At 29.8% G+C, this 25,742-nt stretch overlaps 4 protein-coding genes across 13 annotated transcripts; 3 read left to right on the forward strand and 1 right to left on the reverse strand.

The window, feature by feature from the left end:
- Positions 1-1,249: 1,249 nt before the first annotated feature.
- LOC117607925 (uncharacterized) lies at positions 1,250-21,833 on the reverse strand. Of its 2 annotated transcripts, none has more exons than XM_034332195.2 (12): positions 21,734-21,833; positions 20,169-20,441; positions 19,907-20,109; positions 19,116-19,318; positions 18,864-19,041; positions 16,985-17,089; positions 2,972-3,093; positions 2,706-2,882; positions 2,450-2,610; positions 2,107-2,333; positions 1,704-2,033; positions 1,250-1,632 (listed from the first exon to the last, which is right to left on the reverse strand). In XM_034332195.2, the coding sequence occupies exons 3-12, from the start codon at positions 20,015-20,017 to the stop codon at positions 1,516-1,518; spliced, it is 1,731 nt and encodes a 576-aa protein (XP_034188086.1). In that variant the 5' UTR covers positions 20,018-20,109; positions 20,169-20,441; positions 21,734-21,833; the 3' UTR covers positions 1,250-1,515. The 2 variants fall into 2 exon arrangements, with proteins under 2 accessions (XP_034188086.1, XP_034188084.1); XM_034332193.2 differs by lacking the exon at positions 21,734-21,833 and adding an exon at positions 20,883-21,034.
- LOC117607923 (uncharacterized) lies at positions 3,482-8,654 on the forward strand. The gene is made up of 3 exons (XM_034332186.2): positions 3,482-3,837; positions 4,109-7,773; positions 8,136-8,654. The coding sequence occupies exons 1-3, from the start codon at positions 3,706-3,708 to the stop codon at positions 8,236-8,238; spliced, it is 3,900 nt and encodes a 1,299-aa protein (XP_034188077.2). The 5' UTR covers positions 3,482-3,705; the 3' UTR covers positions 8,239-8,654.
- On the forward strand, positions 9,977-18,308 carry LOC117607927 (mitoferrin-1). Of its 6 annotated transcripts, XR_004582254.2 has the most exons (7): positions 9,983-11,577; positions 13,459-13,738; positions 14,246-14,470; positions 14,612-14,819; positions 14,963-15,155; positions 17,607-18,041; positions 18,175-18,308. XR_004582254.2 is itself a non-coding variant. In XM_034332199.2 (6 exons), exons 1-6 carry the CDS (start codon positions 11,461-11,463, stop codon positions 15,238-15,240), a joined length of 1,020 nt encoding a protein of 339 aa, XP_034188090.1. In that variant the 5' UTR covers positions 9,977-11,460; the 3' UTR covers positions 15,241-15,461. The 6 variants fall into 6 exon arrangements, 5 of the variants coding, with proteins under 5 accessions (XP_034188090.1, XP_034188089.1, XP_034188088.1 ...); XM_034332199.2 differs by lacking the exons at positions 17,607-18,041; positions 18,175-18,308 and adding an exon at positions 15,181-15,461 and having other exon boundaries at positions 9,977-11,577; positions 14,963-15,092; XM_034332198.2 differs by having other exon boundaries at positions 17,607-18,307.
- Suv3 (Suv3 RNA helicase) lies at positions 18,277-25,718 on the forward strand. Of its 4 annotated transcripts, none has more exons than XM_034332189.2 (15): positions 18,277-18,447; positions 22,193-22,422; positions 22,513-22,735; positions 22,815-22,983; positions 23,048-23,159; positions 23,244-23,374; positions 23,464-23,777; positions 24,049-24,190; positions 24,264-24,422; positions 24,494-24,673; positions 24,754-24,902; positions 24,975-25,105; positions 25,180-25,215; positions 25,294-25,379; positions 25,515-25,717. In XM_034332189.2, the coding sequence occupies exons 2-15, from the start codon at positions 22,305-22,307 to the stop codon at positions 25,593-25,595; spliced, it is 2,031 nt and encodes a 676-aa protein (XP_034188080.1). In that variant the 5' UTR covers positions 18,277-18,447; positions 22,193-22,304; the 3' UTR covers positions 25,596-25,717. The 4 variants fall into 4 exon arrangements, with proteins under 4 accessions (XP_034188080.1, XP_034188079.1, XP_034188078.1 ...); XM_034332188.2 differs by lacking the exon at positions 18,277-18,447 and adding an exon at positions 21,153-21,175; XM_034332187.2 differs by lacking the exon at positions 18,277-18,447 and adding an exon at positions 21,919-22,099 and having other exon boundaries at positions 25,515-25,718.
- Positions 25,719-25,742: the final 24 nt, after the last annotated feature.

Genomic DNA, 25,742 nt, shown 5'->3' on the forward strand with positions numbered 1-25,742 from the left:
GCCCTCCGCCTCCCCCCTCCCCCCGAGGCAGGATGGAAGTCATCATGGATGCCATCAAGGAATTCATCGGGGATGTCATCGAGATACGTCCAGGAACTTGGCAATCAAAGAATTCATCTGTAACAAAACAAATAAAAATCTCGGTTAATTTTGAAACTTATCAATTTTGATTCAATGTATTAACCATCAAGCGTTGAAATTGTAAATTATTCTATTTAAATTAAGTAATATGAAGATACTTACACTCTTTCCTTGTGGAGTATCGCCCAAAACTCCTCTTCAGTGATACACTGACTCTAATACCCGATGTATCGAGCAATTGAAATAATACAAAAAATAAAGTACTAATTAACCGTTAATAATTTCTAGCTAACAATTAGTGACTCTACTTCCGCGATAAAAACAGAAAAATCAGAGCTCCGATGCTGTAGAAAAAAACGTGTAACAAACACTGACTCTATTTTCGCGTGTTTCCTAATCGTACAACCGCAATACTACGCAGGGTTAATTCACTCTTGAAGAAAGTATTATAAGTACGCACAAAACACAGTATTTATATATTTTAATATAATTTAATATGACTCGTAACAAACACGTGCACTCAGGACGAAGTTTCGAAGAAAAATGACGCCGTGAGCGAGACCTGCGCAATAAGCAATAGCGACGATTCTGATTGGTCGAAATCTGGATGGCAAGTCATTGCCATTGGTGGAAATTTAAAATTGTGTAGTTGAGTACTTTAGTAACCCCACCAATCCCGTACACGCATTTACGCGGTAAAATTTGAATTACTACTTATTTGGCTGTTCATACTTTTTAGTTATATACTAAGTTTTATAACATTTAATAATTAAAAAAATGATATTCTTTATGTTGTAAATTACTTTTAATATTAATATCATTAAAATTAAGATTGCAAGCATTCCTGCTTCCCCTGTAACACCATTTTTCCCAGGAAAGTTCGATCTACTTCCAAAATTTTTCCAAAGAAAATCTTTAAAAAACAATATAGAGCTAAATGCTATAATTTAAGGTTAGCTTGAAATTTTTGTTTACAATAATGCCGATTTGTATCCAGTAAATAATTTTAAAATAAAGCTTGCCTTGAAATTTTGTTACTGTATAATAATGTATACAATTATTGTACATTCGTTCAATTTACAGTCTTACATATATAAACTGTGAGATCCTAAATAGTCATGTTATATACAAAAAAAGAAAATATTTAGACATTTCTGTATATATTATCACACACATAAATATATTAAACTTACAAATTCGTCGCATATGAAAAAAATATATTTTACATCGTTTTTTTATCGTTTCACGATAAATCATTCATATAATATAGTTGTTAATTTCTGTAAATATAACAATAATAGTCAAATATCATTGTTGACAACTGATAAATTACGCAAGCTGCTGATACTTGAAAAATAGTACGTTCAAACAATATCACTAAAATTCTTAACCCATACATTAAATAAATATCTAAATCACAGAAGCTGAAATAACCTATCGTATCGTTTGAGACATATGTAATGGCGTTAACATCAGTTCAAAAACAGCATCTTTTAAGTTCGCACCGCGTAAATTGGCATCTTCTAAGTCCGATCCTGACAAGTCGCAACACTGAAACACATATGAACAATTTATTAGTTTAATAAGGTTTTATAAAATGAATTAAATTAATAAAATGTTACCTCTAAATCCGCACCAGCCAGTACTGCCGATCTAAGATTACAGTTTCTTAGAATCGCATTTTTTAATGTTGCTACCCTAAGATTTACGGCAGCCATGTTACTGCCTTCTAGATTAGCACCTTTAAGGTTCACACTCTCCATATTAGCGGGTAAACCACCGGGATCTTCAAAATTACAGGACTGAAGGTTGGCAGCAGCAAGATTTGCACACTGCATTTTAACACAAACTAACTGAGCACCTTGCAGATTTGCATCAGACAAATCTGCTCGTTCAAAGCAGCAACCTGATAAATTTGCACCCTCTATATTACAGCCACGTAAATTTGCATACTGCAAAAATTTATATCACAAAGTTCAATGTATTATTTACTGCCAACTTCAATATTGAAATAATTTTAGTTACCTTAAAATTAATATTCCTAAGATCTAATTTTGATAGATCAGCACCATAGAAAACAGCACCTTGAAATCTAAGTTCTGAAGTAGTTGGTGTTGACATAATTGCTTTAAGTACATCTCTGCGAGTTAAACGCTCGGAATCACTTTTTTCAAAATCGTCATTATGAAGTATTACATGCAATTTTTTAATGGCACTTTCGATCTCATAAAAACGCGCTTCTGCCAAGACTCCTAAAAAATATTTGTTACATCAACTTTAATAAAACTGTACCATTAAATGTACTTTAAGAACTCAATGAAGAAATTATAGGTCATTAAATTAAATTTAAACATAGCAAAAAATACACCTTTTACATTCACATTGGCGTCAAGTATTATTTCTCCGTATCTTAAATAATTTAGTAATGGCTCAAAATATGTTGGACTTCTGTCGATTAAGAATGCTCCATTTTGATCCTGTCTACTAGGTACCATTCTTTGTTCATTACATGCAGTGTCAATAAACATTCTGTAAATATTTTATACATTGAACATATTATATATGTTATACATACGTACAGAAATGTTTTCAACTTAAAAATTAGATAAACAAATTATGTTTACCTGGCCAACATGCTCATTGGTTCCTTTTTTGTTAAAGTATCCCTAGTTGTAGTAAAATATTTTCCTCCAACATTTAATGTAATCCATTCTGGGTGTATATTCAATTGACCTTGTGTACAAATCTTATCCTTTGCAATAAAATCTTCTCCTCTTGAAACATATAAGACATCGTCGTCTCTAAAAAGACATTTATTTTCAATTACACTTATACCCTTATTAAGCTTATGAAGCCTGTCACAAACTTATTAGCAAATTATATACTTTACCGGATTAACTTAATATCATCAATTTCTCCACCTTGAGGAGTGAATATTCTCTTAGCAATTATTTCAAACTTTGCACTGGCAGATATTAATAATTCATCTAACGAGTGAGTCACCATAAATGCCTAAGAAGATTAAAAATTGATATAAAAGACGTTGAAAATATAAATCAGAGAAAATTAAATAAGATTAATATGAATAAGATAAGCCATAGAATATATTATTTATAATTTATTATAAATAAAACTACAGTCACCTTGCCATTTACATCAGTTCCATTTACAAAAAGGATTACTCTCTTCATAACTATATAGCAATAAAATTCTACATACAGTAAGAAAAAATAATAAGTATGTAATTTTACAGAAATAGAACAGAATCAAATACAGGTTGCATTTGACATCGTATAAGTTGCCATCTTAAAAATGTCTATAAAATCAATATCTATAAGATACAAATTTTATAGATGCATCTGTGAATGCAGTAAAACCGTAACAGTTGCGATCGAAACTTTGTATTGTAAAGCGCCTTGAAGCAACATCTTTAAGGGAATTTTGTCTGTTGCATTGGTATTTCTAACTATCATTGGTATTTCAGTACATTTAACCTAGACATAAAGCCACAGAGCAGCCACAGAGTATGGCTGCGTACTGTTTCACGGAATGACTTTGTCGGTGAAGATGAGTAATTATTTAATATTCAAGTGAATAATTATCATTTTAAACATTTCGTTTAGCATGGAATTGGGCTTATCGAACACACTATTAGCAGGTGATCCACGGTTAGTGGATCACATTGTAGGAGAAGTTAAATCTCAAGGAATCTTTGATCAGTTTCGTAAAGAATGTATCGCTGATGTTGATACAAAGGTACGCAATATGTGTTTTAACAGTTAATTTAACATGAAAAACTCTGAAGTGTGTATAAATTACTTAAAATAATATTCTTAATACTTTCTAATGTAATTATTTGTGCAATTACATTTATTTGTTTTTTAAATGCCATATTTGTATAAGTGATATATTTACGCATTAAAAAGGGACGTTGATTATATTATACAAAATGATGTACAATATTATTACATTATATTACACTATATTCTAATAATTTGTATCACATCACATTGTATTATAATTACAGCCAGCATATCAAAATTTACGTACAAGAGTCGAAGGATCCGTGAATTCTTTCCTTAGCAAGCAGCCATGGAAACCAGATTTAAACAAAAATCAGTTGAGGGAAACCTTGCGAAAACATATACACGAAGCTCCTTATTTGGACGCTGGTGTAGAACGTATAGTGGATCAAGTTGTAAATCCAAAAGTATATTCTGTCTTCATGCCTCAAATTGAAGATGTAGTATACAAGTTTTTAGGTATAGAAAGACCTAAGGCAAAAGAAAAAAATGGTGCTTGTGGCCTTAAAGATTTATTACCTAAGGATTTAGATCCTGTTTCACCAGAGTCTGACAAAAATAGTTTAAAAGATGTATCTTTGGAATCTGTGGACGCGATAGAGAATTTAGATACGAGAAAAGATGACAAATTATTTAATGAACAAAAATCACAGGAGGAAGATGTTTTCAATGAAAAATCTAAGGATAACATCTCGGAAAACGGGCAAATTTTTTCGGAAGAAAAAGTATTAGATGAAAACGATAAAACTTTTAATAAGACTGGTAGTAATTTAAATTTAAATACGTCTGGAAAATCAGATGATAAAACAGAAGATGATGAAGAGGATAGTCCTACTTTTGAACCAATTGATATTATGAATTTAAATGAATCCAATATCTCCAATGATTCACATTTATCAGGAATATCAGAATTAACTAGCCATAGATCAAGAAGTCCTGATTTTTGTAACGAATTATCGAGGGATAATTTTGATTACAGTAATCAAGATTCGCAGTTAAGCAAAGTTTCTTCTGATTCTCGATTATCTATTGTAACAGATTTCGGATCTTCGAATCATGCATCGACACCAATTAATGATTCGTTAAAAGATGAAGTCAATAAAGATAAATGTGATGTTAGAAATATTAAAGACAATTTTAAAGCTGTCAGAGAATATGAATCCAGTAAAAGTAAAAGTAACAAAAATATTTTTGAATTAAATAAAAATAAAGATGCGCAAGATATTAAAGATTCTAAAAATAATAAAAACAATTTATCGTCTAAAGAAAACTCGCGTGATGCAACGGATAGTAGTATAAAAGACAAATATGAACATAAAAATAACAAAGATAAAAATAAGGATAGTGAATCTAAATCAAAACCCAAAGATAAAAATCACATAAAAGATGAAAAACATCATAAAGATAAGAGTAGCAGCAAAAAGCATAGAAGCCACAGTAGCTCAAAATATGATAAATATGATAAAAACAAATCTAAAGACAAAAGTGATCAACCCAAGGAGAATGCGGATAAGATTAAAGATACAGAGAAAGATAATTGTGCTACAGTAAAGGAAGACAAGATAAAAGAAACAGACAAGAAAGATAATATTAATAAGGAAGGGAAGGATCTAAAAGATCTGTACAAAGAAAAAATTAGGGAACTTAGAGAAAAGAAGGAACTTACAGAAAAAGAAAAATTAAATAAAGATAACAAAGAAACAAAATCAAATAAAGAAAATAAAGATAGAAAAGATTCTCCAAAAGATAAGAAATCTTATAAAAAAGATCATAAAAGTTCTTCCAAAAATTCTTCAAGTTCTCACGACATTAAAATAGCGAAAACATCTGAAAAAGTTATCGATGGGAAAGAGAAAAAGAGTGAATCAAAGGATAAAGATAAAAATAAGCGTGACGAAAGACGTAGTTCTAAAGATCATGTAAAATCTAAAAACCACGTTAGTACTAAATCAGATTCTGAAAAATTAGATAAACAAGATATAAAGAAAATTATTAAAAATGAGAAGGATGAAAAAATTGAAAAATCTGAGGTAAAAAAAGATACTAAACCAAATAGTGAAAAAGTAAATTGTAAAAAAGATGCAAAAAATTACGCGCAAAACAAAAAGTTAGATAGCAAAAAGGAAGTTAAAAATGATGCACAGGAAAAGGATAAAAAGCGGAAAGAAGAGAAAAAGTCTAAGTCAAAGGATGATCATTCAAGTTTAAGAAGAAATTCTAATGATCGACGTTCTACAGATAGAGACGGTTCAAATGGTTCAAGTAGTAAAAGCTCACAAGCTAGCAATGCAAGTTCTAACATTACAAATAATAAGTCTAATACATCTACTTTTTCCAAAGAAACAAACCATGTGAGTAATTCTGGTAGCGAAATATCGGACAGTATCGACGAAGTATATACAAGCGAATCAAAATTATCGCCAGAACAATCGAATTATAAATTAGACAAAGGAACAGAACACACGGAGTACAAAACAGATGATAGTAGTAATTATGAAGTACATATTAAACAGGAACCAGAATTGAATGATGGTAACTTACCTTTAAAGAAACGAGCGTTATTTGGAGAAGATAACAGCACTTTAGGAGAAGTGAAAGTGAAAAAACCAAAATTTGCCAAAAATTTTCATGAAGCTAAGAAACTAATGAAAATTAGGAAACAAATAGAAAAACAGAAACTTAAAGAACATAAAAAATTAGAAAAGAAACTTCAACAGAAAATACAATCGTCACAATCAAATACGATGAATAATGATAATTTTGAAAGTATGCCGGACGAAGAACGTGTTCAAATAATAGAGGTAGCAGATGATGAATATGATGAGCCATACCCTGAGAAACAAACTGATTTGACATTAGAAGAAAGATCAATTATGATGTTACAAACAGAAGCAGGTACAAAAGATTTGTTAGAAACACGCTCTGATTTAAAATTGAAATTATCAGACATGGAATTGTGTATAAGGCAATCCTTGAGTGAAGCGCTTCCCAATAAAAAACTAGAAAATGTATCTTCGCAACAAACAGCACTTTCTGATGATAAAAGAAATGAAGAATTACTAAATAAAGAGTCATTGTCTTCTACGATAATAGGAACAATAAAGGAAGAAGAAATAGATGACACTGAAAAAATATGTTCTGATAAAGAAATAAAGCAAGAAATTAACATTTTTAAATCAGAAGATAAATTAAAGTCTGAAGAATCAGACTCATTGGACATTGGTAGTGATAAACATAATAAAAATGAAATATCAGAACAATTAACAAAAATTGATAAGAATATAGAAATACCAACAACATCAAAATGTAAGGAGGATGACGTTTCTCAGGATGCTCAAAGTAATAGTTTTTCTAATTTAAATGAATCAGATTGTACAATGAGGATTAAGAAAGAACCTTGTGATGTGGAGTCTACATCAACGGTAGTTGATGATAACGAGGAATGTCGTTATTTCAAAGCTGATAATGAAAAATCGGAAAAATTCTCTAGTTTTCTAGAATCACTGGAATTAGTAAAGAATAGTTCCTTAGAGGATATTATAGAAAGTTTAGGAGGGCAAGTTGTATCTTCAATGCCAAAAACAATGGCACCACCTTTACCGAAACGCAAACACTCGTCTAGCCCGTTAACAGATATATTGTTAAATAATTCAAATAATAATAATGATGGTCATAACAAAGCATTGAATTTGCCTGGCGAAGATGCGTTAAATAATGTAAAGAAAAGGAAACTTGTTGTTCAAAAGAAGCAAAGGCTTCAGTCAAATGTATGTGCTCCGCAGGGATTTTTAAATGGAGAAAATTTTGTTATGCCTCTAAGTCCAGAAAGTGACGTGTCTGCAACTAGCGAAAAAATACCATCATCAAATCTAATTAAAGAAGACAAAGGGTATGTTGAATAATTATTTCTCTAATGAATGCTTTTACAATAATTTACCTTTCAAATGTAAAAAGAAATTATAAGATTCAGGACTTTGTACATAAGATCCTTAGGACAAATTGTTGATGTTTATAAAGAGATATATCTATATATACATAATAAACTGAAACTATTAAGTTTATAATATTTGTTACAATTGTTTATTTAAATTTCCTATTTAAATCAAATTTTCAGGTTGAAAATATAAAAGCAATACACAATGTAGAAAATTAAATTTACATATGTATTCCTTTTAATATTAAAATAGTTTGTTTGAGATATAAATATCTCTTTCCTATTCATGTGATAACTACTTTGTTATGTAATTACAGCCGGCATAGAAGCAGTCAACGTTACTCAAGTGATGACTTATACAAACCACGTCCATTATTTTCAAGTTCTTCTCGCAGAAGTAGGAGATCTAATCAGGTATAGCTAGTAGCTCGTACTTTCAGATGTTAAATTACCTTTTACTTTATGTAATACAAAAACGAATCCTGGTTGTTAATTCTAGTAACACATTCTACATTCTACTTGGATCAAATATTTTTGAATTTTAATTAATACAAATACTAGTGCGACCAAACAAAATCTGTAAATTATTACATACATTATAGTATCTTTAAAGCTTATTCTAAATTGTATTATATGCAGAAAAGTTCAAATTAATATCTTTAAAACCATTTAAAATAATTGTATTAGAAAAGTTGAAAAAGATTTAAATGGGTTGACGTTCTTTACATTTATTATGAATTTTAGAAAGGAAATTTTCATTGCACTTAATGAAAAAATTCTAACTATTTTAAACAATTATTGTCAAATTATATAACTTGAACAATAGTTGTTTATGTAGAAATATCGAATCCGATGCAGTATTAAAAAATACGCACTTAAGAAATATTTTTAAATAAATGCAAAAGATTTTTAAAAATACTTATTTCAAAAATACCATACTGCAGTACTTTGAAACTTTTAAAAAAAATGTGAAAAATGATAAATATATATACACATTAAAGTAAATTGTACAGTTATTAAATTTCATTAAAATCCATTGTAAAATTTTATATTTAGAAGGGCATGTATAAAATTTCTGTGAATAATATATTTTTAATTTACATTTAAAATTACATTGAATACTACATATTTATGTAGTTCTTATTTATTAAAAGAAGAGTGAAAGATAATATTTTTTCACATTACTTGTATTAATCTTTTTGTATAAAACCAATTATAAACAGTACACTGGTCTGCAATTAATACTGTGCAATTTTCATGAAAATATATTGTACACAGTATACTGAAAGGTACGAAATATATTTATAGGATCACAAACTAGAGAGATATTATTTAAATTAACTACATTACTCGTATCTTAGAATAAGTTTTTATATTGTATATGTAGCTACAGGAATGTTTTCTTATTTTTATTAATTCTCTCTTGATTCTTATTCTTTTCTAAAGCTAGCAAGTTACTGGAAAATATGTGTGAGAATATAAGCCTGATAAGATTAACCTGCAAGAAATCATTATATTTGAACAGTTATTGTACATTATGATAGTGTATGAATAATTTCTTAGAACTAACAATATTATTTCTATTTCTTGACACAATGCTATACTGACGTTTTCTTTTAAAATGAAATTTGAGGAGAAAGGTGGATGTTGAAACCAATTACTCTGTGATGTTAAAAGAAAATAAGCAATAGCTTCTACAAGTTTCTTTGAAATATAATGAAACAATAGTAAGAAGTGAATTGCAATGCAGAGGAGTCATTCATTTTTGCCATAATAATAATTGCACATCACGTCACTTTTTACTTAAATACTTAAAATTGTAATATTACATTTTTACAAAGATGTTACATTTGTTAATAAGCGTGTTCTTTATTCTGTACATGTATAAGTTTGTATAAATATGTATATAAAACAGGAGTACATTACACTTTATTACTGTGAAAATATTGTAGAATATTTTTTCCAACTTTTTAAAATATTTATTGCCATATGTAATATAGTAATTAAAAATTTATATATACTATAAAACTCATTATTATTATTATGATTGCTTTAAAATAAAGCGATTTTTTGTATACATGTTAAACAGTGCATAAATATTGTATTACAACCTTCCTCTACCTTACATAATTATACAGAAAAACATTAATTACATTATTATATGTTATATTACAAACAGAATTCTTTTTACTGAAAATAGTTCAAAGTGTGAAGAAAACTAATTTTTATTTTATCCAGCAAATGTTACAGATAATAAAGATAAAATGAAATCACGTGTAATCGCATACGCAATGATATTTGTGTTACGATATCCGAGCGTAAAAATTATAAAATTACAGAAATATCGGATAGTACGAGTCGGTCATTAGATAATTAATTAGTTATAATTATTATCTATTAAAACATTTTTTCCTTAAACTTTTGCGAAACCTTACGCATAAATCGACCTTGCCATTTAACCGGAGTTTTCATAAATCCATATGCAATACCACGATAGACCTTTGTGTATTATTCAGCCTGTTATAAGTTGAATTGTTATGTATTAGAAAAAAGTAACTAATTCATGAAATACAATGTTAAAAATATACAGATGCTACTTTGTAATCATGGTATTTTCTATAAATAGAACAATTTGTGAGGGGTTTATCATGTAATACGATCTTATACGCGTTTATACAACATATGCATTGTCCGGAATATTGTAGAATAGTGTATTAGAATACTCTGAAGAATGGAGTTCAAACCAACATGCTGTAAATCAACTTTTCAATGCCGCTGGTTATTTACCTTTGTCGTGTAACAACGTTTTCTCTAGGTTAATTTGTTTATCGTTAAAGAAAGAAGCGTAGGGATCTTAGAAAAATAAAGTATTAAAATATTAAAATGTGTAATAAGTTTGTAGTATAGCAACTTAATACACGTAAAGGAACAAGAAAATCTATAGATAAATGTATGAAAGGTAATCATCTTATCATGTTAATCCATATAAATTAAATTAAATATCTCTTTCATCGTAAAATGAGTGCATTATCATCCACCTCAATGCACATACAAATCTTATACAATAATTAGGCCTATGTATACATGTCGGTGCTCACTACTGCGTAGCACACTACATGCACGAACCACGTGGTTGAATACGACGCATGCGTCACACGTGCGCGCACACCTAACCTCATCGGATCAATGTATGAGTATGAGTAACCATTTGTGAAGAATGCCAGTATATATCGGATACCGTAGCGATTCGAATAAACAATCGGACGTAAATGCCATGTATTCTTGCATTTCAAAGAGAACTTATAAGCAGGTACAATAATTTCTTTGCGAGACGGAATACGTGGTGGGGATTATACATTGTAAATTTCTCAATCGGGAGTAGCAGTCTCTTCAATTTCAATACGATTCCATTAAACACGGACAGCGAGTACAATTACGTTCCGTCACTTCGAACGAACAAATGTTTCCCTTAATTTCTTTTGAATGAACATTTCGTCGATTCTAAATCAAACGCTGCTATATCGGCGTTAAATCGGCATCGGGCCACTACTGAAAGCGTGTTGTCCGTTTCGTGAGTACATACAGTAATTGCGGTAGTTTAAAGGCCTGAGCTGGAGTTCGTATTGGAGTATCTTCAGAAATATGAATGCCGAAATTTACGAAAGTTTGCCTACATCCTCTGTGGCTGTACATATGACAGCAGGTGCATTTGCTGGAATTATGGAGCATTGCGTGATGTATCCACTTGACAGTGTTAAGGTAATAACTTTATTTCTAATACATTTTTTCTATGCTAGTTTACATAACCTCAAATGTTGTATCACGATATTTAGTTTGTTAAATTTTAATATAATTCAATGACATATAAAACCGTGACATTGTAAGTCACATGGTCTTTGAATAACAAGGAACATGATATTCAAATTCTCATTAATTCTTAGAATTATGCCACTTTCCTTGTTGCAACGTGGAAATTCGATCTCTATATATCACGATCGTTGTAATCTTAAATAAATAATGAACACTGACACTTTTATGATAATTACAATGAATTCTTGGTAGACATATTATTAATTATTTTACGCTTATATTACTTATAAAAGTATTGTGTAATCAGTTTTAAGCAATATAATTTCATAACTGTTTCCAGGTATTAATTCTCTGAATGCACGAACGACCGTATTAGTCATCAAATGATTTAGCAAAAATGTTTTGTAATAATAGTTTACTATTTTTTACTTTTTCAGTTATTATCTACATAATAACAGGTGTAAAAAAATTTACCATGTCATCAAACATTGTTGCTAATACAAATTTAGTTTTTTACATAATCTATACATACATATAAATAAAATTGAAGTGTCTGTCTGTGATTTCGAAATAATGTTTTTTTTTAACTCATATATGGTTTTTTGCAACTTGCTAAAACCTAAACGCTTTTGCAAAATTTTTGTCTATCTATCTGTTTAAACAGGCTAATCTCCCAAACGACTGGACCGATTTTGACGAGACTTTCATTGGTAGATTCTGAATTTATAGAGTAATAATTTAGACTTCTTTTTATTCTGGAAATATTCAGAGTTCTCACGTAAATTTAGAAAAACTGTAAAAATCAGGCAACTTTTTTATAGTCCGTTTATGCAATTCACACATTTACACATATATATTATACGGATTTTAATTGTGAAAATCAAAGAGAGAGGCGATCAATCACAAAATTAAACAAATTTATGTTTATTTATACGCATGCAATGCGAGCGAAGTCGCGGGCAATCGCTAGTTAATAATAAAATTATGTAAGTGATAACAATGAATGAAACAAACTCTGTGTAATAGAAATAAATAATTTGTACTATCTTCTTAATTGTTTTCAATGAACTGAAACTTAGAAGTATTCCCATTTTTTTTTTCATTTTATCAGTTAAATAATTAAAATATGAATTTAATTTATATATTTTAATTGATTTTGAATTTAAATTTATTTAATTATCGTAATATAATTTTTATGATCACTTGATAAATTTATGTTGCTACATGTACCACTATAAATTATAATTGTAATTAAATATAAAAATAATAATTGTAATAATAAGTGATGTCTGAAAGAAAAATTAGATTGTATCTTAGATATAAGACATTAATGTAAAAAGTGCATATCTGATAATGTTAATACTTGTAAGATAATGAAGCAGTAACATGCGTTTCAAACATTCATTATATAACACATTTCTTGATTCTATTGCAGTAGATTCTATTTTTGGTTTTCTTTTCAACCTACAATCTATATTAGTGTTTACTTTCACATTTAATTGTTTGAAAATGCATTTTTAACAGAGCATAAAGATAATGGTACATGTAAATACATTACATAACATTCAAATGACACAGTAAAAGTGAAATTTTAAAGTTCAATGACCTACTCTGAATCTCATTTGCAGCACATTATCATTTACATCACTGCATTTATTATTGCGATTGAGAACTGTTGTCACGCGTTATTAAACAAAGGCTTTGTTTAAAAATTATTATATCTTCAGATAATTGCAAGTCATACTTAAAAAATTTCTTAATATTCCAAAATTGTATCTATGTATGAAAAGAAATGATGTTATGCTAATGTAATTTTTTGTTTATATTCAGACTAGAATGCAAGCATTAACACCAGGCCCAGGAGGAGGCGGAGTAAGAGCAGTTTTAAGTAGTATGATACGCCAAGAAGGCGTTTTGAGACCAGTTCGTGGTATGAGTGCAATGGTGGTAGGAGCTGGACCTGCGCATGCATTGTATTTTTCATGCTATGAATTTATTAAAAATAAAATCTTAAGTTCAAGGGAGCATTCTGAATTGAATTTAGTTGCTTATGGAACAGCTGGTTGCGTGGCAACCCTTCTTCACGATGGTGTAATGAATCCAGCAGAAGGTAATATGGTTACAAATTTATCAGTAACACAACTTAATCATTGTAAATGTGTTGTATCGTATACACATGGTGTCTCAAAAAGATTTTCTTCCAGCAAAATTACAGATGTTTCATGCTAAGACAAAAGAAAGAATCCTTTACTATTTTACTATTTTCCGTTTGTTTTCGAGATTTAAGTGTTTAAAAATTGAATATTTATCGACTTTCAGGGCGTCCTTTTATTTAATTGCGTATAGCTTAAACGAGTTCATTTTTAATCACCTGTATTTTAAAAACAAGGTCGCAAATTGTAAAATAGTAAAAAATTTTCAACGTGTTTTAACATGAGGAATCTGCAAAGTGCATGATGTAAAAGCTTTCTGAAACACCTTGTACAGGTAAATTATATATATATTATTTAAAAAAAAAAAATGCAAATCACTAATTTTTTGGGGGAAAACACAAGCTAAATGTCGTTCATAATTTTTAGAATTTTATCCAATGAAGAATAAAATTATCTTATTCCAGTGGTCAAACAGCGATTACAAATGTATAATTCTCCTTATCAAAATGTTGTATCGTGTATAAAGAATATATACCAAACTGAAGGTATACGTGCATTCTATAGAAGCTACACAACTCAATTGGCTATGAATGTGCCTTTTCAAATGGTTCACTTTATTATTTATGAAACTACACAAAGCTTCACAAATCCAGACCACACTTATAATCCTTTAGCACATATGGTATCTGGTATGTATATTTTGTATAAGGTAATGTACTACATAATATTGTATAAAGTATAGTTATGTTACTAATTTAGGTAATTATATTTAAAAATTAATTTATATGTAAAAGGACTGCGCTAATCAGTATTGTACATATAAATTATAGGTGCAATAGCAGGAGCTGTTGCTGCTGCATTCACAACACCTTTAGATGTTTGTAAAACACTTCTAAATACACAAAGTGGTGTACATGCTCAGGGAATGATAGACGCTGTCAAAAAAGTGTACAACTACGGTGGTATACGTGGTTATTTCCGCGGTTTGAATGCCCGTGTTCTTTATCAAATGCCGGCAACTACTATTTGTTGGTCAACGTAAGTATATAATTAAATAATATTTGAAATTGTTAGATGCCATACAAAGATATACCATTATCAGATTTATAAATTTAGATAAAGTAAAAAAGAAAAAATTAAATATGACGATTATATATGTTCTTTTTTTATCACTTATCTAGATACGAATTTTTCAAATATGTACTCCATAAAAAGCAAGATGACGGATATTGTGGACCAGAGGCCGACAATGATTTAAGTGGAACAGGTCAGATGCAAGCTACTCCTTCCTGGTCTAGTCGTATTCAAAACGTACGAGTATATCTTGACAAAAATACTCCAGCCTCGGAGTTACTCGATGTGACTACAAGTTAGGTATTTTTGAATTTTTTTTTAATAGTACCATTTAAATTGCACCGAAGAACTGTTGGATGAAGATGCATCCGGTTTTCGTATTTGAAGAGTTTATCGATAATATTTCGTTAATTCATCTGTTACAATGGTATTATTACACGTGTATAAATAACTCGTAACGAGTGGGTATTACAATTCAACGATTGAAAAATTCATTTTTGAGTCAAGTGCAGGGCGCAGGCTCATTGAAAGGAAAATTTTAATTACTTCTTCATACATGGCTGCTTGAAAGAAGATGTGTCACTTATGATATAATTGCATTTTATATATATATATATTAAAAACAATCATATATAATAATTTACGAACATTATTAACAAATTAGAGCGTTACAAACTGACAGTAGTATCAAATGATAAAACAGTGAGTTATATAAACATTTTGATATTTTCTGATATTATACGTATTGTAAATTTGTCTAAGTTATTTTATTTTATTGAACAAAATAATTATTGCTGTATCATTCTAAAAAAGAAAAACAAAATGAAATTAAAAATTAGCAATATTATTTTAAGATCTATACATTTATTGATACTAGTTAGGTGATTGCTATCAAGTGTGAAATAATGGATAGAAATATTATTGTCTATCGTACTGTTCATACGAGGTAACATAAAAAATCCACTACAATAATTTTAAAAAATATATATAAGAATTTGAAACATATTAAATTTGAGAGCCTGCTCTTGAATAGTAATTATACAGTATGTTCAATGATTGTACCATATATGTATTTAGATTAAAAAGAGAACCGTGGGATGCATGGAAAAAATGATTAATGATAAAATGTGCATAGTGTAATTAAGTCGGCTTAATTGAAAACTAATGTTACATTTAAAAATTCGTAATTAAAGAATCCCATACGTTTTGGTAAAGGAAGAGCGAATAATTTTTATTACTATTCAATAGTTGTACTAAATGTAAGGCAGGTTCTAAGTTTAGACAAAATATAAGTTTATCAAGATCTATCAGTCTTGAAATGAAATCTTAGATAAGTGTTATATATATATATAAAAAAAAGTAGAATTTAGAGTAATACGGAGACAAAATTTTATTACATTAACTGTCTTAGACCAATTACAATCATGTAAATTAATTGATTTTTAGAACAATGGAGATAAATTAATATTTACATGCGTATGTATAACAGTATGAGGAGACAGAATAGAAAGAAAGAAAAGAAATGGCAATGTTACTGTTCGATAAGTACGGCTCGCCTTGATTATACAAGTACAAATTAAGAATTGCTCCTTAGTCAGTTTGTAATATAAACAACATTGCATCTAAACTTTATGATGTACCACAATATTGCTTCCTATGGCTGTGATTACTGAGTCATTTGATGTTGACTTTAAGAGGGAGTAATATCATGTGAGAACTCATATTTCACGCCATATTTATTTATTATTAATCATTGTTACTGATATATCATTATTTGGCGCTACAAAACATGTCACTAATTTTTATGCACCTAAAAATATACACACTTTTTACAAATATTTTTTGGTAGACTTGTCGCAATGATAAATATATATATATATATGTATTATTTTTTAAAATACATAAAAATTTTTAGTAAAACTTTGACAAAAAATATAGCACATTTGTACACAGAGGAATATACATATTATATGTATAACATTCAAGTGTACCAAATAAACTGCAGTGTGTTCAAATGATTTTCTTAATAATCATATATTTTACGAGTGATGTAATTTCTCAAAATTTATTTAATGCGCAAAATTTCATTATATATTCTTTCTTTTTTAAGTGTTTAAATAAATACTCACCTTGCATAGGGTAAAAGATAGTATCAGCCATCCGGTTTCTATCAACATCCAAAATTTACATTTGCGGAGATCACAGCAATCGGTTGATTCCTCCGGATTATTCATCTAAAAAATTAATAAACAAATCATCATGTATTTTCCAAAATTAATTATACACGCTAAAATAATCTCTGCCTCTAAAATTTGTTGTTTAATTAGTTTGTATGTAATATAATGATCCCACTGGTATCGTATAAGTTAATGATAGTGTATTTAAAAAAAAAAATTGATTAATACACGATAAAAACAGAACATATTATATGTAATAATTATGTAAATAAAATGATTCTGTAAACTATGTAGAAAAATATATGATAATACTTTTTTTTTTTTTGCCTACTGCACTGACGCAAGGAATTGTTAATAAATAAACATTAGAGCATCAGAATACTATACAATTTTACTACATAAATATACCATGTAAAGAAAAAATTCTTTTTATACAAATCACTGGGTCTATATTTAACTTCCTTGTTTACTATTCCATATTACATTACCAAGTATAATTTAATGAAATGAAATCATGTCGAGTAGAGGAGTATGCGATACACGTTGTCAAACGTTTCTTACTGCAATGATACAGAAAGAAGAATCAACGCGAATCAGATGGTTTCTGAAGAATCAAGAAAAACTATTAAGCCGTTTAGGAAAGGAAGTTACTACACCGCCTACGCGTGAGCCAGACAAGAAACAAAGCGTGGATATTGTATGAAATCAGATTGCATGCTGTAACAAGTTATCCAAACTATTACAGTAAAGGTTAAATGTCATTTTCTGTTTCGTAGATACGTTTAAAACCCTTGCCCAACTGGAGACCGATGGAACCTGACGGTTCTATCAACATGGATATAATGAAACCAATTGACCCCGAAGTAAAAGCCATTCTATACGAAGGCGCTCCAAGTTTTATCACCGCTGAAAATTATACTCGTAAAAGGTTTTGCAATTTGTGACAACAATTTCTTGTCAAACGAGAAGATTACAATAGATTACACGTCGTATCTTCAATATTATTATAGTTAGGAAAATAAAAAGTTAAAATACGTTTGTTTAATGATTTACAGTTAAACAAAAGGATCTCTCTTCTTTTCGTTGAAAAAGATATTTTTCAAATCAGTACAGTGTACTAATGTGTTTGCTGGTAATTATAGATTAAAAGATCATCCCGAAGACCGTTTTTACTATCCGGATTGCACAAGTTGGGTACATGGATGGCGCCTTACAGATTATCCACCCGTTCCAGGGAGCAAAGTTGGAAAAAGATCCGTTATGATGCGTCAATTTTATCATCCAAAAATATCGAGTCTTACTAAAGACCCAGAATGGTATCGTCCGTGCCAAAAAACGCCAAATAAATGTAACGGAGATATGAGCTAACGGAAGATGCATTTCTGCTACAAAATGTTTCAGAGAAATTTATAATGGTAAGTTCTTTCATTGTTCAACTCTATTACATAAAATTCCAAATTTACTATATTATGTTTTATTTAAATTTATGTAACTGAACTTCACATCTCAACTATTTTCTTCTTTATTTTTATCTGAAGTAATTAATCGCTGCAACTCTAACGGCAATAAATATTCTGCCTGACCCGGTACAGCATGGAACACAAAGTCAATGAATTTCTGGAAGTATTTGGTAATCTGACATAATTGTTCTTCTAATAATTTCTTCTCCACGTGACACTCAACGATTTCTTTCCTCATTACAGTTACAATATTCTTCAAGCGAATGATCAACTCGTAGATATCGTCGATTTGCCTCTGTTTGTTTTACGAATGAAACAATACGTTTTTATCAATGACTAATGCGTATGTATAAGTTAGAAGATTCAATTACCTCGAAGTATTTATGTATGGCATGCTTATCCCTGTCACTTCGAAACCGTTCCAAACAAAGAAGATAGATTATCTCAACTGCATTTTGCATTTCAAGCTGATGCCTCTGAATGTACAATTCCTTATTCAATCTCTTCTCGAATTCATGCATGTTCTTGTTTAATTGTACATGTTTCTCTCTGTAGAAAAATGTTCATTTGAAAAATGTAATTGTGGGCTAAATTAATAATTTGAGAATGTATTAAATAGGAACCTCATGATCTGATTGAAATCAGCAATGATATTTTCTCTTTGAGCACGAAAAGAGTCCTCAAAATCTTTGTACAACGTTTGGACGACGTGAGATATTTCAATGCGCATCTTTTTCATCATTTCATGGACCACCTTCGTCCGTTCTTGTACAACTGCTTTTTGGAGATTCTTGGCATTTGCAGCGGTCACGTTTGCCCATTCTATCTGAGAAGAGAAAATATTTCCCGTGTGAAAATCATACAATTTTATCAAGGAACTCGATAAAACTCGATATCTTCGGGAAATTAGATACCTTCGGGGAAATTAGATATCTTTGTATAATGTATCATTAATGATATTTCTTTTAACGTACTGCACATGAAGGATTAAGTTGCGCATCAAATCGTCTGATAAAGCTTGGAAGAAAAAAAAACCGAATCTTTTTATCTCGTTGAATTCTATGACTGGAATTAATCGTATCTTGAATTACTATTTAAAAAAGTCATACCCTACAGGGCCGGCCCTGAGATTTCGGGGATCCGAAGCGAGCTCCAAAAAAGGGCCCCTTCGCATATATGACATGAAGAAAAGTACCTCAAATAAAATTTATAAAATTAACATTAAAGCTTGTATAACTAATTTAGATTTGCATTTACGATAAACATTACTCTTGCATTCTTAGACGCAAAATCGTCTTATGGGGGCCCTAGGTGGCCGCCTAGTCTCCCTAGGCTCAGAGCCGGCCCTGATACTCTAAGTACTCTTATTCAAGATTTTCTGCAGAATTCTACTTGAATTAAGAAAAGAGATTACTTCTATCTGTTCTTGTAATTCCTTTTGTACATTTCTCAAATAGTTCTCGTATTTTTCGTGTAGTCGTTGAGCGTCCTCTTCGGCTTCCCGCCTTTTTCGCGCTTGGTACATGAAGAACTTTTGATGGGATTCTTTCTCTATCCTTCCTCGTAGGTTCTTCTCAATTTCTTTCTCAACACTTTTCAGAATCTCTTCTCCTAGTTCTAATGATTTCAATGGATATTACAATCGTGCACAACGAATTTGGGTTTACTATCATTACCTAATATATTCTGATGTACAAATGCTTTGATAATTTGATTATCCGACGGCGGTACGTAGGCGGTGTCACGCGAGTCATCTTCAGACGAAATCGAGAAACATGCTTTCGATACTTTGGGCGGCGTTAGGACGTCGATTAACTTCCTCGTGTCATCGTGGATGTATTGAAAAAATATTTGGGCTAAGGATGGGCCAAGACAAGCGCGAATCGATGACGATGGTAGAGTACCAATGTTCGGACACAGTTTTGCTTTGCATTCTGAATTTATTCGATCTGTAACAATTTTATTTTATATATCTCTTCAATGATACAAAAAGATTGAAGAAATATACTGCCAAGAGGCAAATTTAAAGATTTGAAATGAAACTATATATTTTTTTCAGATCAACTGATAGTACGTTTCGAGACGAATTCAATAAACTATGATGCATATACTTTTTATTAACCCACTGCGGACGAATTATTTGGTATTCAAATAATTCAGTCGTCGAAGATGATGTCTTTAATCGTATTTAGAAATTTGTGATAAAGTTTGTTAAAAAAAAAGTAACATTTCTTTCTGGTATCCCTATTAATTGAGGTGTATGTATTATAAGCTATTACATTCGTCTTGAAACACGCTATGGAATGATCTGAAAAATAAAAATATATCATAATTTAACGCGAACATCTTATTCACGCATGTGAAATGCATTTTTTTAGATTACAACTCACTCATGTCTTTGTACTTGAAAATATTTTGCAGTTACCTTTACAAAGAATTTAACCTTTTCAAATCTACATTTTTTAGCAGATGACAGGCGATTGGAAGAAAGAAATAAAAGAGGAAACGGTTAATATATGTTATGTAAATATTGTGAATGTAGAAGAACCACTATAAATTTTACGAATTGAAATATAGTTAAATAATTTTGTACATACATTGTTCATAACATTATTGAATATTATTTTAATCCGCCCGTAATATACGTTGGAAAGTAAGAAACGTAAACGGAAGCTGTTTTTCGGTATTGTGAACCTCGTCATATTTCATTTGATAGACATTTAGAAAGAAATTTTAGTTAGGTTACAATTACGATTTTGCACGTACGCAATTATTTTGCCGAATCTTTCAGTTGGAATAAAGTTAGACCTTGCAAAAATTTCAATCCAGAAAGCAAAAAATGTATTCTTAGGATAAGAATGTATTTAAATGCTGCTGCTCTAAATTAAAGAGGAAAATATAAAAGCTGTAAATTTGGAAATTTAAGAAGTAGAAATAAGAACATAATCTTATATATTAATTATTGCATTAAAAGATAGCATTACATATTGCAAAGTAAATTAATTAATTTTTTAGTAACAAATTCTTATTGGTTTCGACATTTAAGCAACTAAAAGCAATTAACAATAGAAAAGTTAAACATAAGTTGAATTTATTAATTAAATTAAAAATTCCAAAAGATGAAATGTTAAAAAATCTTTTTTATCTGATCATATTTATACGATTATCGTTTCAACTTAAGTAAAAATTAATTCGAATTCGACGTGATCTATAATCTAAGATTCTAAGTAAAAAAAATTACCTGATTCCTCAATTTCTATTAACAGTGAACTCTGGTCTCCTAATTTTATGAAAATGTAAAAAAATGTATAACTTTTGAAGATAAATAACGAATTACTATAGTACCATTGTTAAGCAAAATGAAAAATATAGTAGCGACTTGAACTTACGTTAGCATAAATTTGCGTTGTATATCGTATATGAACGACGGTAGTGTCGCCACCTACTCTAACCTTTCAATGTCGATACACGAGGTTCTAGTCTTTTGTACTATAAACTGTAGAATATGAAAATAAATAAAATCGGCTTCAACAATGTTACCAATTATGCAACTTGTTACAGATCAATTAAAGCGACGTAATAGTTTAATGTTATCATCATTGTTAAGGTCTTCAATTGTATAATTTTATATATTCGTGTAACCCAAAAACTGTTCCAATGTAATTACATCAACTTATGTATGAAATTTTATTATTTTCAGGCAATTAAGTCGCACAGTATCTGGTACTCAAAGTTTAAGAAAAAAGGAAGACAAAAAAAATGTACCTTTTACATCGTTATTTAAACCTGTTGATGTCAAATCAGAGATTGATATGAATGTTGGTGCTGAATTAGCTGGACAGTTAAAAAAACGTGATGTTATACAGATTTTAGCTACTTTTGCAAACACGAAATCCATTAGAGAATTAAGCACACAATATGGATTGGATGGTAATTAATACGGTTTATATTATTTTTATTAAAGTATTCATTCATGAATTGTTTCTTGTCAGTACTTCAATCTTTTCTTCTTCTCTTCAGATACCATTTTTAATACAGCTATGGGAAATTTTCGGAAACACTGTATAGAATCTGAATCACTTCCTGCGGATATTCATGTAATTTTAAGTGATCTCACTCAAGGAGTTGGACATATTACGGATCTATTTCCTTATTTTTTACGCCATACTAAACAAATGTATCCACACATTGATTATCTAGAGGAACTAAAAAAAATCAGTGACTTACGAGATCCTCCTCAATGGTATATCGATGCAAGATTTGTATAAAATTTACCCATCAAATTGGTTTAAATTTTAGTTCATTTTTATTACTGACAATAGGTATCCTATAGCAAGGACAAAGAAAAGAAAACTTATATTTCATGCTGGACCTACGAACAGTGGTAAAACGTATCATGCTTTACAACGTTTTATGACTGCCACATCTGGTGTTTATTGTGGACCATTAAAACTGTTAGCTGTTGAAGTTTTTAACAAGTGTAACAGCATGGTTAGTATCATTCGTGATATCATCTTTTAAGCATGCTTATCGCATTAAACGTTTCTAATTTTAGGGTACACCTTGTGATTTAATAACAGGAGAAGAACACAAGTATGCAAAGGATGTAGATTCTCCTGCGAGTCACGTATCGTGTTCCGTAGAAATGGTAAATGTACAAAATACTTGTAAGTATATTTAATTACAATGAAGTAATTAAACTGATACTGTTCAATGCAACATTATTAAAATGTTTTTAATAATTATTATAGATGAAGTTGCTGTAATTGATGAAATTCAGTTGGTACGTGATCCTAATAGAGGTTGGGCATGGACAAGAGCTTTTCTTGGTGTTGCTGCGGATGAAGTACATTTATGCGGTGAAACTGCTGCTATACCTATAGTATGTTCCTCTTATTCTACAAATTATATATTGAAATAATAACAGAATAATTGAAGTAAATCGTACATGGTATCCTTATTATAATACAGATAGAGTCTATGTGCCTAACAATAGGTGAGCAGTTGGAAGTGAAACGATACGAACGGTTGACCGAACTTCGTGTAGAAGACAAAGCACTTTATTCTTTAAATAAGGTTCAAGAAGGAGATTGTATAGTTTGTTTTAGTAAAAATGACATATTTGTCGTTTCGAATGCCATCGAAAAAATGGGAAAACAAGTTGCAGTAATATATGGTAGTTTACCACCAGGTACAAAACTTGCACAAGCTGCGAGATTTAATGATCCTGATGATCCTTGTAAGATACTTGTAGCCACAAATGCAATAGGAATGGGTTTAAATTTGTAAGTTTATAATGGAGAACTTTGTTTATTTAACACAGTGGTTCTCAAACTTTTTTGTCTGGCAACACACTGAAATCATTAAACAAAATTCACGGAACTCCTGTTATTATTATTTGCTTTTTACAGTTAGTAAAGATATGAAAATTTATTAATATTTGGCTTTTTACATATAGAAAATTCAAGTTTACAAACAAATTTCGCGGCACCCAGTTTTAGAACCACTGATTTAACATATAATATAATACAAAAAAAAAAAAACATATTATTTCAGACATATCAGGAGAATTATATTTTATTCCGTTACTCAGCCAAGTATAAATGAGAAAGGAGAAATAGAAGTTGATGTGATCTCTGTATCATCTGCATTACAAATAGCAGGTCGTGCAGGACGTTACGGAACAAAGTGGTCAACAGTAATGTGCAGTTAAACTTAAATAATGAATTTATAATAATTATGTCATTAAACACTAATCATTTATATTGTAGGGTTACGTTACAACTTATAAACCCGAAGATCTTAATTTATTAAAAAGTTTATTAGAGAAAACTCCGGAAGATATAGAACGAGCTGGACTTCATCCGACCGCCGATCAGATTGAATTATACGCTTATTATTTACCAAATGCAGCGTTATCAAATCTCATTGTAATATTTAGTTATCTATATTTATTTATAGCTTAGCGGGATTGTGAGTACGATTAAAAGTTTTCTTTCAGAACATTTTCATCGCACTTTGCGAGCTCGATGATTCTTTATATTTTATTTGTAATTTGAGTGATTTTAAATTTGTTGCGGATATGATACAACATATACCATTACCTCTTCGAACAAGATACGTGTTTTGTTGCGCACCGGTTAATAGAAAAGTACCACTTACGTGTAGTATGCTTTTAAAGGTAAAGTAAAAATATATTTCTTGATACTTGTACATTACTTGTAGTAACGTGTTTACATGCATATTTTGTTTTATTCGTAGTATGCCCGACAATGTAGTAAAAATGATCCAGTAACAGTTAAATGGTTGAGTCATCAAATTAATTGGCCCCCAAAAATACCAATGAATCTTGTTGATCTTGTACGTTTGGAAGGTGTATTTGATGTATTAGATATTTATCTTTGGTTAAGGTAAATAATTGTGTGATAATTTTAGTTTTTCTTGAATAATTTAAGTTTTGATACTATTTGTAATTTATGTAGTTATCGAATGCCGGATTTGTTTCCTGATGGCCCTGCGGTTAGGGACTTGCAACACGAGTTAGACAAAATTATTGAAGAAGGAGTTCGAACAATTGCACAATTGTTCAGAAAGCCACAGCTGCCGGAAGAAGGTATAATTAACAAAACAGTATATATTACTTATTTAATAATAAATCAAGTAATAATATTTGACTTTGTTAAACAGATTTTATAGAGAAACGGGAAGGAACAGCTGAGACGGGTAATTTATTGAATATCAAAAATGCTAATTTCTGCTGTTGACAAATGACTTATATTGCATATTTTACAAAAATCTTAGGGAAATCTACACTAAGTCGTTCGTTAATATCGCGAGGACTTTTAACGCCCAAAATGTTAGAACAATTAAAAATGGAGTGGTCGACGGTAAGGAAAGAAAATAATTATTATTTCTATGATTAATAAGAAATAACTATAATTTTCAGAATTTTCATAATAATATAAATAATAATTTAAAATTAGAAATTAACAAAATTTCATGTATTATATTGGTAATTTCAGGAACGTAATGGATATAAAACAAACAAAAATAACTACAATGATCAATCTTATAATAAACATAAATATAAATTTCGTAAATGAAATATACTTTTAGTGTTATTACAGTCCAATTTAAATTAAATTGAAATTTATAAGAGGATATATTTATATTTGTGTACCTTTACTTAAAACATAAGTTGACGCTATCGAAACTATTTGAATTAAAGAAATTTTTTTAAAACATAATTT

This window comes from Osmia lignaria, chromosome 5 (assembly GCF_051020975.1).
Source record: "Osmia lignaria lignaria isolate PbOS001 chromosome 5, iyOsmLign1, whole genome shotgun sequence".
NCBI lineage: Eukaryota > Metazoa > Arthropoda > Insecta > Hymenoptera > Megachilidae > Osmia > Osmia lignaria.